Source organism: Ovis canadensis, chromosome 13, assembly GCF_042477335.2.
Source record: "Ovis canadensis isolate MfBH-ARS-UI-01 breed Bighorn chromosome 13, ARS-UI_OviCan_v2, whole genome shotgun sequence".
NCBI lineage: Eukaryota > Metazoa > Chordata > Mammalia > Artiodactyla > Bovidae > Ovis > Ovis canadensis.
The window spans coordinates 44,151,063-44,163,849 of NC_091257.1; the positions used below are offsets into that span (position 1 = coordinate 44,151,063).

At 39.6% G+C, this 12,787-nt stretch overlaps 1 protein-coding gene across 1 annotated transcript in view; it reads right to left on the reverse strand.

Moving 5' to 3' along the window:
• CDNF (cerebral dopamine neurotrophic factor) overlaps positions 1–12,787 on the reverse strand; it is a 22,369-nt gene continuing 9,582 nt past the window's right edge. Inside the window, exons 2-4 of the mRNA XM_069547548.1 lie at positions 9,934–10,061; positions 8,706–8,847; positions 1–3,662 (exon numbers count right to left, since the gene is read on the reverse strand). Of these exons, the coding sequence (XP_069403649.1) occupies positions 3,484–3,662; positions 8,706–8,847; positions 9,934–10,061 (449 nt within the window). The 3' untranslated portion in view covers positions 1–3,483. The remainder of the gene's footprint in view (positions 3,663–8,705; positions 8,848–9,933; positions 10,062–12,787) is intronic.

The window sequence follows — 12,787 nt, forward strand, 5'->3', positions numbered from 1 at the left end:
TTTTTCTTTTCTTTTTTTTTTTTTTTAGTTTTAGTTTTTTATTTTTTACATTTTAAAATCTTTAATTCTTACATGCATTCCCAAACATGAACCCCCCTCCCACCTCCCTCCCCAGAACATCTTTCTGGGTCATCCCCATGCACCAGCCCCAAGCATGCTGCATCCTGCGTCTGACATAGACTGGCGATTCAATTCACATGATAGTATACATGTTAGAATGTCATTCTCCCAAATCATCCGACCCTCTCCCTCTCCCTCTGAGTCCAAAAGTCCGTTATACACATCTGTGTCTCTTTCCCTGTCTTGCATACAGGGTCGTCATTGCCATCTTCCTAAATTCCATATATATGTGTTAGTATACTGTATTGGTGTTTTTCTTTCTGGCTTACTTCACTCTGTATAATCGGCTCCAGTTTCATCCATCTCATCAGAATTGATTCAAATGAATTCTTTTTAACCGCTGAGTAATACTCCATTGTGTATATGTACCACAGCTTTCTTATCCATTCATCTGCTGATGGACATCTAGGTTGTTTCCATGTCCTGGCTATTATAAACAGTGCTGCGATGACAGACATATAGATCAATGGAACAAAATAGAAAGCCCAGAGATAAATCCACACACATATGGACACCTTATCTTTGACAAAGGAGGCAAGAATATACAATGGAGTAAAGACAATCTCTTTAACAAGTGGTGCTGGGAAAACTGGTCAACCACTTGTAAAAGAATGAAACTAGATCACTTTCTAACACCGCACACAAAAATAAACTCAAAATGGATTAAAGATCTAAATGTAAGATCAGAAACTATAAAACTCCTAGAGGAGAACATAGGCAAAACACTCTCAGACATAAATCACAGCAGGATCCTCTATGATCCACCTTCCAGAATGCTGGAAATAAAAGCAAAAATAAACAAATGGGATCTAATTAAAATTAAAAGCTTCTGCACAACAAAGGAAAATATAAGCAAGGTGAAAAGACAGCCTTCTGAATGGGAGAAAATAATAGCTAATGAAGCAACTGACAAACAACTAATCTCAAAAATATACAAGCAACTTCTGCAGCTCAACTCCAGAAAAATAAACGACCCTATCAAAAAATGGGCCAAAGAACTAAATAGACATTTCTCCAAAGAAGACATACAGATGGCTAACAAACACATGAAAAGATGCTCAACATCACTCATTATTAGAGAAATGCAAATCAAAACCACAATGAGGTACCACTTCACACCAGTCAGAATGGCTGCAATCCAAAAATCTGCAAGCAATAAATGCTGGAGAGGGTGTGGAGAAAAGGGAACCCTCCTACACTGTTGGTGGGAATGCAAACTAGTACAGCCACTATGGAGAACAGTGTGGAGATTCCTTAAAAAATTGCAAATAGAACTACCTTATGACCCAGCAATCCCACTTCTGGGCATACACACCGAGGAAACCAGAATTGAAAGAGACACATGTACCCCAATGTTCATCGCAGCACTGTTTATAATAGCCAGGACATCAAATAATTTTTCTATAGCAGTATTTTTAGGTGTAATTTACATACAATAAAATGCCCACATCTTAATTATACTGCTGGATGAACTGGACAGTCATCTTCACCCATGTAACCATCACCCTTATCAAGATATAGGACATTTCCATACCCCAGAACATTCCATTTAACTGCCCTGCAGTCGTTTCCCTCTTCCACCTGCCACACAGAGCCAGCTGCATCTACAATGGGTACTATATTCTTATGTGACCAGAAAATGGAACCAAAGATGATTTTACAATTTAAATCTGATAAAATAGCACTAAGACCCATAAAGCTCCATGTTGCCTGTAGCTGGTCTTAATAAGCTTCTATCCTCTATCAAAAGCTTGTCTAGAGACTTTCCGGGTGGTCCAGTAGTTAAGAATCCATGTTCGAATGCAGGGGACAAGGGATTGATCCCTGGTCAGGGAACTAAGATCCTGCATGCCTCTGGGCAACTAAGCCTGCATGCTACAACTAGAGAGCTTGCACACCTCAGTGAAGACCCAGCACAGCCAAAATAAATAAGTTTTTCTAATATGTGATAGGAAGAAAGGCAAATGACCTTGAGCTTAGCTCAATTAACAGTGTGAGTGTAGATGTATGTGTGTGTGTGTGTCATGTTCAACTCTTTGCGACCCCATGGACTATAGCCCTCCAGGCTCCTCTGTCCATGGGGTTCTCCAAGCAAGAATACTGTCCATGGGATTCTCCAGGCAAGACTACTAGAGTGGTTTGCCATCTCCTACTTCAGGGGATCTTCCCAACCCGAGGATCAAACCTGTGTCTTCTGTGTCTCCTGTATTGGCAGGTGGATTCTTTATCACTGAGTCACCTGGGAAGCCCCAGATGGTAAAGTAATTTACAGCTAAATACAAAGTTTATTTTTTAAAAAACTTCTGATTTCACCAGGTCATCATTTGAGTTGAAGTTGGGAATTAGGTAAGCTAAACATCTTTTCTTTTGTCCTAATCCAACATTTTTTTTTTTATTGGAGTATGGTTGCTTTGCAATGTTGTGTTAGTTTCAGGTATTACAGCAAAGTCAATTAGTTATACACATACATACATCCACTTTTTAAAAAATTCTTTTCTCATATAGCCCATTATAGAGTAATTGAGTAGAGTTCCCTGTGCTACACAGCATGCTCTTCTTAGTTACCTATTTTATATATAGGAGTGTGTATCAATTCTAATCTCCCAGTTTATCCCTTCTTCATCCCCCCACCCTTAGTAACTAACCATAAGACTGTTTTCTACATCTGTGACTCTGTTTTGTAGATAAGTTCATTTGTGCCCCTTTTTTTATAATCCACATATAAGCAATATATAAATGTCATATAATATTGCTTATATGTGTAATACTGAAAAAAAAGGCGGGGGGGGACCTGGAAAATTTCAGGACTGTATAGTCCATGGGGTCACCAAGAGTCGGACGCGACTGAGCGACTTCACTTTCACCTTCCACTTTCGTACATCGGAGAAGGAAATGGCAACCCACTCCAGTGTTCTTGCCTGGAGAATCCCAGGGACAGAGGAGCCTAGTCGACTGCCATCTATAGGGTCGCACAGAGTCGGACACAACTGAAGCAACTTAGCAGCAGCAGCAGCAGCATACAGAAAGCTTCTGAGTACTCTCTTCCTACTTAGAATCAATTTACTCCACTGATTTTTCAGTGGTTCCCTTTTCCCAGTTTAAAGAGATAGGCAGTGGTAATTGACATATAAGAAAATTATGAGAAAGGCACTTGTAGGTTTTGGTACACTGCAGATTTAAGAAACCACTAATACTAACAGTTCTACTTATAAACTCAGGTAACCAATTCTTAAGTGTCATATCCAAACAAAAAGTCTGAGACCACATATATTGAAATTCCTGGTTCCTCTCAACCAATGCATCCATATCCTAGAGAGGCATTTTGTCTCTAATTACAGCCAATGGTGGGCTGGCTTCCAGGAATCAGAGCTCTGTTTGGGGGTGCGTCGCTGCATACTTGGGTGCCAGTTCTTTGATGAGATTCACGTAGTCGGTTTTTTCTGCACAGGCCCGGCACTCTTCTCCCCAGCCATGCAGTATCTGCTTCAGCTCTGCTACTCTCAACTTGGACAGGTCCACTGATGCCAAGTCCAGTTTCTTTTCTTCATGACAAAAAGGAAAGGGATACATTAAAAAAAAAAAAAAACTAAGAAAAGCAAATGGTGTTACTTATCTTGGTATTGTCTACCTGTGATCCAAAGTGGGGAAGAATTCCAAGGTCTATGGAAACCAAGACATACCTAAGAAAAATGTATCATATATAAAGCTATTTTAGGATAACTCATGATCTATCAGATTTCCTCTCCATGGAATCATACTTGTTGCAAAATGGGGACCTATGCAGTGTTCCTAAAACGAATAGCACCACATCCTAATTGCTACTTTTAAGGCAAAAAGAAGGGAATCAAGAGGCTGGTGCCTTGGGATGGCCTTGTGTGTGGCCAACTGAAAGCATGGATTGTAATTTACTAGAAAGTATGGTTCACTTTCTCTTTTAGTTTTTTTTTTTTTAAATGTGGACCATTTTTAAAGTCATTATTGAATTTGTTAAAATATTGCTTGTTTCATGTTTTTTTTTTTTTTTGGCTGTGAAGCATATGGTATCTTAGCTCCCCAACCAAGGACTGAACTTGTACCCTCTGCATTGGAAAGTGAAATCTTAATCACTAGGCTGCCAGGGAAATCCCATGGTTCAGTTTTTATAGAAAGATATGTCTGAGGTAAAACGGGTGAGCATATAAATCACAAAGCACTAATACAAATTAGTTTTTATACAAATTTAAAGAATCTAAATACAATTTTAAAATATAAATTTAAAGAATATAAATACAATATAAAGAATTTAAGCTAGTTTTAAAATACAAATTTAAAGAAACACAAACACATGAATGAAATTAGGAGCATTCTCACCAATCCTTAGCTATTCTGGATCTCAGCTTAAACTCACCTGATTTCCCCTCCCCTACTGAGATCACCAAGCCACACAGAGTTGATTTATAGTCCTTTGGGGTATACCAACTTCTCTAATGCTGGTGCTTCTGTACCAGCCAATCTGGTTCCTAACATTCTTGCCAATAGTATCTGTCACCAGCATCTAACTCCTCTAGCAAGACTACTGTTTCCCTATTTACAGATTATCTTCAGAGAACTCAGCTACTGCTCTATTGCCAAGCCCAACAATAGAAAAAAACAATTAAGCTCATCTATAATATACTCATGACTATGATTTCTGTATCAGAAAGGGGCAGTTTTTCTCTTTCAAAACAAAGTGTCCCTCCCCACCTCCCCAGCCACTAGGTGGATGCTTGCTTATAGCTACAGCACTTCAGTTGACTTATTCAACTATTAGTTCTGGGACTTCTCTGGCTGTCCAGTGGTTGAGACTACACACTTAGCTCCCCAACCAAGGATTGAACTTGTACCCTCTGCATTGGAAAGGAAAATCTTAATCACTGCAAGAGGCATAGATTTGATCCTGGGTCAGGGAACTAAGATCCCACATGCTGCATGGTGTAGCTAAAATATTTTTTAAAAATTAGTGGCATCCTAGAACTTTTTTGGTTTGACATCTTCTGAAGCACTTCTTTTTACACCTACATGAAAGAACATGGCATTTAAAAGCCTTTTAATAACCTAACATAGCTGTCAAGTGACTTATCAAAATTTTCCAATAAGTGTATCCTAATTTAAAAGTTGAATTTTAGACTTAGGAAAAAAAACTTAATCAAGGCGGTCAAAGATCTGTACACAGAAAATGACAAGACTTGGATGATAGAAATTGAAGAATACACGAACAAATGGAAAGAGATCCCATATTTATGGTTTGGAAGAATTCAGAATGTCCATACTGGACTTCCCTGGTGGTACAATGGATAAGAATCCACCTGCCAATGCAGGGGACACAGTTTCAATCCAGGAAGACTCCACAGGCCACAGAACAGCTGAGCCCATGGGCCTCAACCATTCAGCCTCTGCTCCAGAGCACAAGTGCAACTACCAAGCCTGTGCACTGCGATTACTGAAGTCCACATGCCTGGAGCCTGTGTTCTGCAACAGGAGGCGCTCAGCATTTGAGTATGGCGTGCTTAATCATGTCTGACCCTTTGTGACCCCATAGGCTAGCCCACCAAGCTCCTCTGTCCACGGGATTTGCCAGGCAAGAATACTGGAGTGGGTTGCCATTTCTTACTCCAGGAGATCTTCCCCACCCAGGGACTGAACCAGGTTTCCTGCGTCTCCTTCATTGGCAGTTGGATTCTTTACCACTGCGCCACCTGGGAAGCCCTCTGCAACAAGAAAAGCCACCGCAATGGGAAGCCTGCACACTACAACTAGAGAAAAGTCCGAATAAAGCAGCAAGACCCACAGCACAGCCCAAAATCAATAACATGAAGTTTTTTTTTAACTAAATGTCTATACTATCCAAAACTATCTATAAAACCAATGTAATCCCTACTAAAATGCCAGTGGCACTTTTGCAGAGATAGAAAAAAAAAAAAGTCCTAAAATTTGTATGGAATCACGAAGGACCCCGAATAGTCAAAGCAGTCCTGAGAAAGAACAAAATGGTGAAGACAGTTAATAATGCTGTATTGTATATTTGAAAGTTGCTAACAGAGTAGAGCTTAAATAGTCTCATCACAAAAAGGAAGGGTAATTAGATGATATAATGGAGCTGTTTGCTAACCATCACAATTGGTAATTACATGATAATGGTGGAGATATTAGCTAACATGGTAAGCATATTACACTATATAAGTTTATCAAATCAACATATTTTATACCTTAAACTTACACACTTTTATATGTTAATTATATCTCAGTAAAGCTGGAAATAAATCAAAATTGTATATAGAGCCTTTTTTATTTGGAGGGTCATTACACTCTGTGCTGCAGAAAATTCTTCCATTCGTGTGTGTGTGTGTATTTTGAATTTAAACTTTTTATTTTAATTGGTGTGTAGCCAATTAACAATATTGTGATAGTGTCAGGTGCATAGGAGAGGGACTCTGCCATACATATACATGTATTCATTTCTCCCCAAATTCCCCTCCCATCCAGGCTGCCACATGACATTGAGCAGAGTTCCCTGTGCTATACAGTGGGTCCCTGTTGGTTATCCATTTTAAATATAGCAGTGTGTAAATCTCAATAACAACCTCCCTAACTATCTTTTTCCACCACCCTTCCTCCACTGGTAACCATAAATTCAAGAATCTTTACAATTTTTAATAATGATTCCTATTCTTTTAAAAAACAGAGAAAGCAGAAACATCCTCTCAGGTTCAAAACCAAATAACACCTTCCTGATTGAAAACATATTCCAAATCTACACTTACCTTGTTTTTTAATTTCATGGTTGATATGACAGAATAATACCTTTTAAGAGAACCTTTTATAGCCCAGATTTTAGTACTCCACAGCTCAAAGGCCCTTGTTCAATATCAACTTTTTCACCAAAAGGAAGCTGGGAAAAATTTAGAGCTAGTGGTCTATTCAAGATAAATAGTGGAAGGAGAAAATTACTTTCTTTTAGGTGCTGGTAGTTTCTTCAGGTTATTCTGGAGAACTTATCATTTGATATCAATTTAAAAAGAAAATTCTCTATGGCACCCTAAAGCTACAGGGGAAAGGTTGATACCAAAAGTAAATCCAGTCCATGGCTCCCCAGGGGCCTCTAGTGGCCAGCATTGCTGAAACATTAGTTAAGTATTCATTCCTTCTCAATACTATCTGATGAATTTTTCTATTATTCAAGGAGCCCAGTAAGATACCTTGCTCATAGCAGAAATTATTCCAAAGAAATGTGCTAAACAAAAGAATCAGTACAGTTTTGTCCCTTTGGGGACTGATTTTCCTACGGACTCAGTGATTCCTCCTTCTACTTCATTACTTGGAAGCTAAGAAAAAGATGCTAGTCCATCATCACCACCCTGGAAGTTAGGGCTTGCCCTTGCCCAGCTGAGAAACAGGTTGTCTTTGATATCTTCCAGACATTAAACCTTTTTAAAGCCAGATGTGTAGCTATGGCGCACAGGCATATTACACAGCTATGTTGGAAAATAAGACTAAAGTATTAATGATTCAGAGTTGGGTACTAATTACTTAGGTAGTTTAAAATACTACGCCACATATGTAATGTGAAAACAATGACATAAACAAAAGAAATGGACTTCTCCTGGTGGAACTGGAGGGGTTAAAGGATGGGCTAAAGGCGGAATTCCCCAGCCTTCTATAAGTCCTATCCATCTACCCCAAAGGCTGGCCCAGATACAAATTATCTGTATGAGAATAGATATATGTATGTAAAATTTATAAGGCCAAGGATAACGTTTTAAATAGGACATCTTCCTTTTCTGGCTGTTTATTTTCGGCACTCTTGATAAGTCTATTTCATCAGCCAAAATCTGATTTAATGTGATTAACCTATTTCCTAAAAGTTAAACCTGGCAGAGTGATAGACTTAGGAAGAATGTTAGAGCCCCATTTAAAAGTTCAGGGTCCTTACATTACCTTTGAGTAGATGCACCTTTGGTCTTGATAGGTTCGTAAAGTCGCTCAGTCGTGTCTGACTCTTTGTGACCCCATGGACTGTAGCCCACCAGGTTCCTCCATCCATAGAATTTTCTGGGCAAGAGTACTGGAGTGGGTTGCCATTTCCTTCTCCAGGGCTTAATAGGTTACCAAGAGCTAATTCACCATGAATAGCTGCTCCCTTGAATTTTTTTTTTTTAATTGGCCATACCACATGGCATGTGGGATCTTAGTTTCCTGATCAGGGATTCAACCCATGCCCCCTGCATTGAAAGGGCAGAGTTTTAACCATTGGACCGCCAGAGAAGCCCCTCCCTTGATATTTTGAGCTTTTCCTTGACATATGTAGTTGAAAATGTCTTGGTGATTTAAGAGTTTAAATTTTGCCATTTGGGTGGGCAGTTTCACCTAATGCTGATTGTGCCAGAATTCATTTTTCTTTCCTGAAAGAAGCTCAGACAACACAGGATACCATCCAGTAGCCCAGCATCCTATTAGCAAGTGTAGAATTCCTTTCCTTCTAACACTGTTTAGAAACCTGGCCCCATGCTTAGGGAACTGGCAATACATTGGACATTGGGGGGGGGGGGGGATATTAAACTCCATTATACCATATTTCAGCTCACAGATCTGACTGTCCATCTTCTTCAGCTTCTCACAAATCTTCACTGCAGGCATGTGCACACTCATTGGGCGAGTGACCTCACTTAGGATCTTAGTAGCGGCATCTTTTGTTGCTCCTAGATAGTAGCACTGAAGGGGAACAAAGAGAATTTAGGGTCCCAGACACTGGAAAAAGCAAGCAGTATAATTTCCAGAAGTGAGAAAGAGGTTAACCTAGTTTTCCCGGGCCAGGTCTTAAATTTAACCCCTACTCACTAAGACGTGAGAAAACAATGACTCCATTCCCATGATCAGCCTAATTTGAAGAGCCCTGAAATTCACATTAAACTTAAAGACCAATGATGAGAGATAACAGTTGCTAAATGTTTTGTCTGTATCAGATGCTGCTCTCAGGGCTTTAAAGGTATTGATGTATTTATTTCTCATACCAAGGCTGTGACATTAGTACTAGAACTTCCCCTATTTCACACCCAAGCCAACTGGAGGTCACCCAACCGGCAAGTAGAAGAGACTAAATCAGTTCAAAAATCTAGCTTTCTGGCTCTGGGGTCCATGCCCTGTTCCATCCTGTTGTACTGCCTTTCAAGCTACCTGAAAAACATTTTACATTTAAAAATATAAACCTTAATGGTGCAGACAAATGCTGAGATTTTTATAGTGTGTCAGTGGTAAGCAGTTAACAAGGCAAATTTAACTGACAAATTCAATACAACAATTTTAGGCAAAGCAAATTGGCCCAAGATTGTCTTTAGTGCTATAAAGACAGTATATTGGAACAAGTCATTTGTGTTTACCCAGGAAACACCATTTCAAGATAATAAAAATACTTCATTAATTATGCATAAATAATGATGTAAAAATATTTTGATAGGTTTCACTAATTGTTTTCACTAGAAATGTAAAGTCTACCCACACTTAACTCAGGACACTAAATAAATTCTCATTAGGAATTCAATTGTATAGTAAATAATTTCATTTAAGAAATCATGGAATTGGTTGCCTATGTGTTTTCCAAAAAGCCAGATGAAACCAGACATATTGTAGGTGAAAATACATTGACTCCATTTTCCTGAAAGATCAATTTTTGCTGGCCTTCTACAGGGAACATGCTTGGGGCAAGCATCCAAACAGGAGAACATTAAACTCAAGATAAGAAATGAAACAGCAGTTTTCTCCCAGAACAGGAGGGAAATGAAAGGTGAAAATTTACCATACCAGGCGGTTTTCTTTTCCTTTGACATCCAAGCAAAAGTTGATTAATTCCTTTTCTATGGTGTCCAGGGAAAAGTTGACTCCTCTGGCTATCAAGGAGTTGTAGAATCGACTCAAGAATTCTTGACATACTATAAGGAACAAAGAAATTATGTATTTGTGTATTTATGTACAGTGTCACCACTACCACACCTATGTACATGTCCCTCCCACCAAATAAAAAAGTATGATTCAACGCATCGTGACAACAAATTCATATTATAAGTAAGAATGGTTTGGGGTCTGTACCTATTCGCTTAGTATTGGGCCTTGAATAACATAAGTTTGTTGGATCAATCCAGTCTGTGAAACCAAGTTCCACTCTCAAATATGAGAATTTCCCACCTAATATGAGAATGTCACTAACCCTATAGGAACATATAGCCAGCCTCCTCTGGGACATGATGCTAGGGACAGCTTTGGTAAAGCACAGAGAAGAACCAGAGTATGTGTCTTGAATGAAGCTCCTTGGTAGTAGGCCTCTGTGTCTTTGTTCCAGTTTGAACCCCTATCTAAACAATCATATTCAGTCCCAGGGTCCAAAGTCAATGAAGAGATGATGATCAGAAGAGGCACAGGCAATAAGAACAACCCTAGTTACTGGCTGTTGGCACCATTCTGAGTACTTTGTGTGGATGAACTCATTCCAGTCTCAGAACTGAGCTCTGATGTAGATACATTTCTACCCCTATTTTGCAGATGAAGAGGCTGAGTCAGAGAGAGGCCAGTGAACTTGCCCAGTAAATGGTGGATCCCAGGAGGTCTCACTCTGGTGCACAGCCTCATCCACTAGGTTACTGTGCAACAGGAGGAGCTGCTTTCCCATGTTGCTGGCTCAAAGGGGCAGGTGTGTGGTCCAAGCAAGCTGAGAGGGAGATGGAGACCAGAGCTTATGATGGAACGAAGCAGCCCTAATATTAGAAAGAGAATTCTAGGGGAATATCATAAGGAAGAGCAGCAAATTCTATGGTTGTTATTTAGTCACTTAGTCGTGTCCAACTCTTTGCAACCCTATGAGCTGTAGCCCACCAGGCTCCTCTTTCCATGGGATTTCCCAGGCAAGAATACTGGAGTCGGTTGCCATTACCTTCTCTAAGGGATCTTCCCAACCCAGCCATCAAACCCATGTCTCCTGCGTCTCTTGCATTGCAGGCAGATGCTTTATTGTTGAGCCATCAGGGCTCATTAAAAATTCCAAAAGTTTTGTCAAATCAGATTTGACGAACTGATCCAAAAATACATATGAAAAAACAAGAGCAAATGAAAGCCAAGAAATTTCTGAAGAAGGAACTTGGGGAGCAGATCTTACTGATATCAAGACATTCTAAAGCTATATCATTTAAAACATGGTGGGACTGGCGCAGAAAAAAAAAGCTGCTGGAACAAAAGTGAGACTAGAAACAAATTCAGAAATCTAGAGGAGCTTGGTATAGGATGGAAGCAATGTTAAAAATCAGTGGGGGAAAAAATGCACAAGTCAGTAAATGATACTCGGACCATGTACCTTGGGAAAAGTTCAACTTAGATCCTTATCAGAAACTACACAAATGTGAATCCCAGGAGAATAAAGACATAAGAGAAAAGCCACATAACACGTTTTAGAGGAAAGCATCTTTTTTAGGATAAGGAAGAATTTCTTAAAGAAGATACCAAACCAGAGACTGTATATTTAATTACATCAAAATTAACCACTTTTGTAAATGCAAAATAAATCATAAGCAAATGATAAGACAAGCCACAAACTGGAGGAAGGTCTTTACAACTTATATAACTGACAAAGGATTAATATTCCAAACACATTTTTGCTGTGGTCATACCCTTAGGTCCAGTCATTACCAGTGACTGTAACTTCTCTGTATTCTCAGTGGAAACATTTCGTTGTCCAATCTTCACCTCCCATCTTCCCAGCTCACATCCTCTAACATCCCAGCACTAACGATTCTCTGACCCCGCCAGGTCACATTGATTCTGCTACCTCTCTACCATGCTTCTTTACCCAGCTTACATTCTGTGGTTCAACATTATAATCACTCCTTTTCACACAAATTCAACTCCCTTGTATCGCTCTCCTTTGTTGGACTCACCCAGCAAAATCTTAACGCTGGTTGAAACCTCTTTCCACCCACTTGACACCTACACTCACTTAACATGGCAGGAGGAAACTGCACCACCAGGCTCACTGGTCTCGCTGTTAATTCATGACTGCTGATTTCAATGAGCCCCCAGTGCTTCCAACAATCCCACTGCTTGGACCTCACCCACACTCTATCCCACTCCCAAAAGGATGACTACACAGCAGCTCTCTAGCAAGCCTTGCCTAACACCTCCACCCCATCATCATGGTTGATCCTGCTTCCCATTTCTTCGAGGGGCAAAAAAAAAGCAACAGAAGAGAACTCTCATTTGCCTCTGTCACCGCCTCTACTACACAACAGAGTCTACTTTAATTCTATGAATGAAGTGTGACAACTCTTCCACCTGCTAAGTAGATCCTATCAGCTCCCTGCTCCTGCACCTCTGCCCTCTCTCCTGTATTGTTCCCATGAACATGCTGTTAATTCTCACATCTTAAAAGCAACAAAATCTCCCTCAATACCCCTCCCCAACAACAAACACCATCCCATTTCTCCACTCCTCTTTAAGAAAATCACTCTAAAATAAATTTTATACTTGTTTCCAAGTCTCTCCTATTTTTAGTTTTAAATATTTATTATAGGTTTTTCTGTAGAAAAGAAAGATTTAGTTCTTTTGCCTAAACCCATCTCCTGTAAAAAGCGTTTGGTTGGATATTTTTATGTAGCCTTAAAATCTTTGTAAG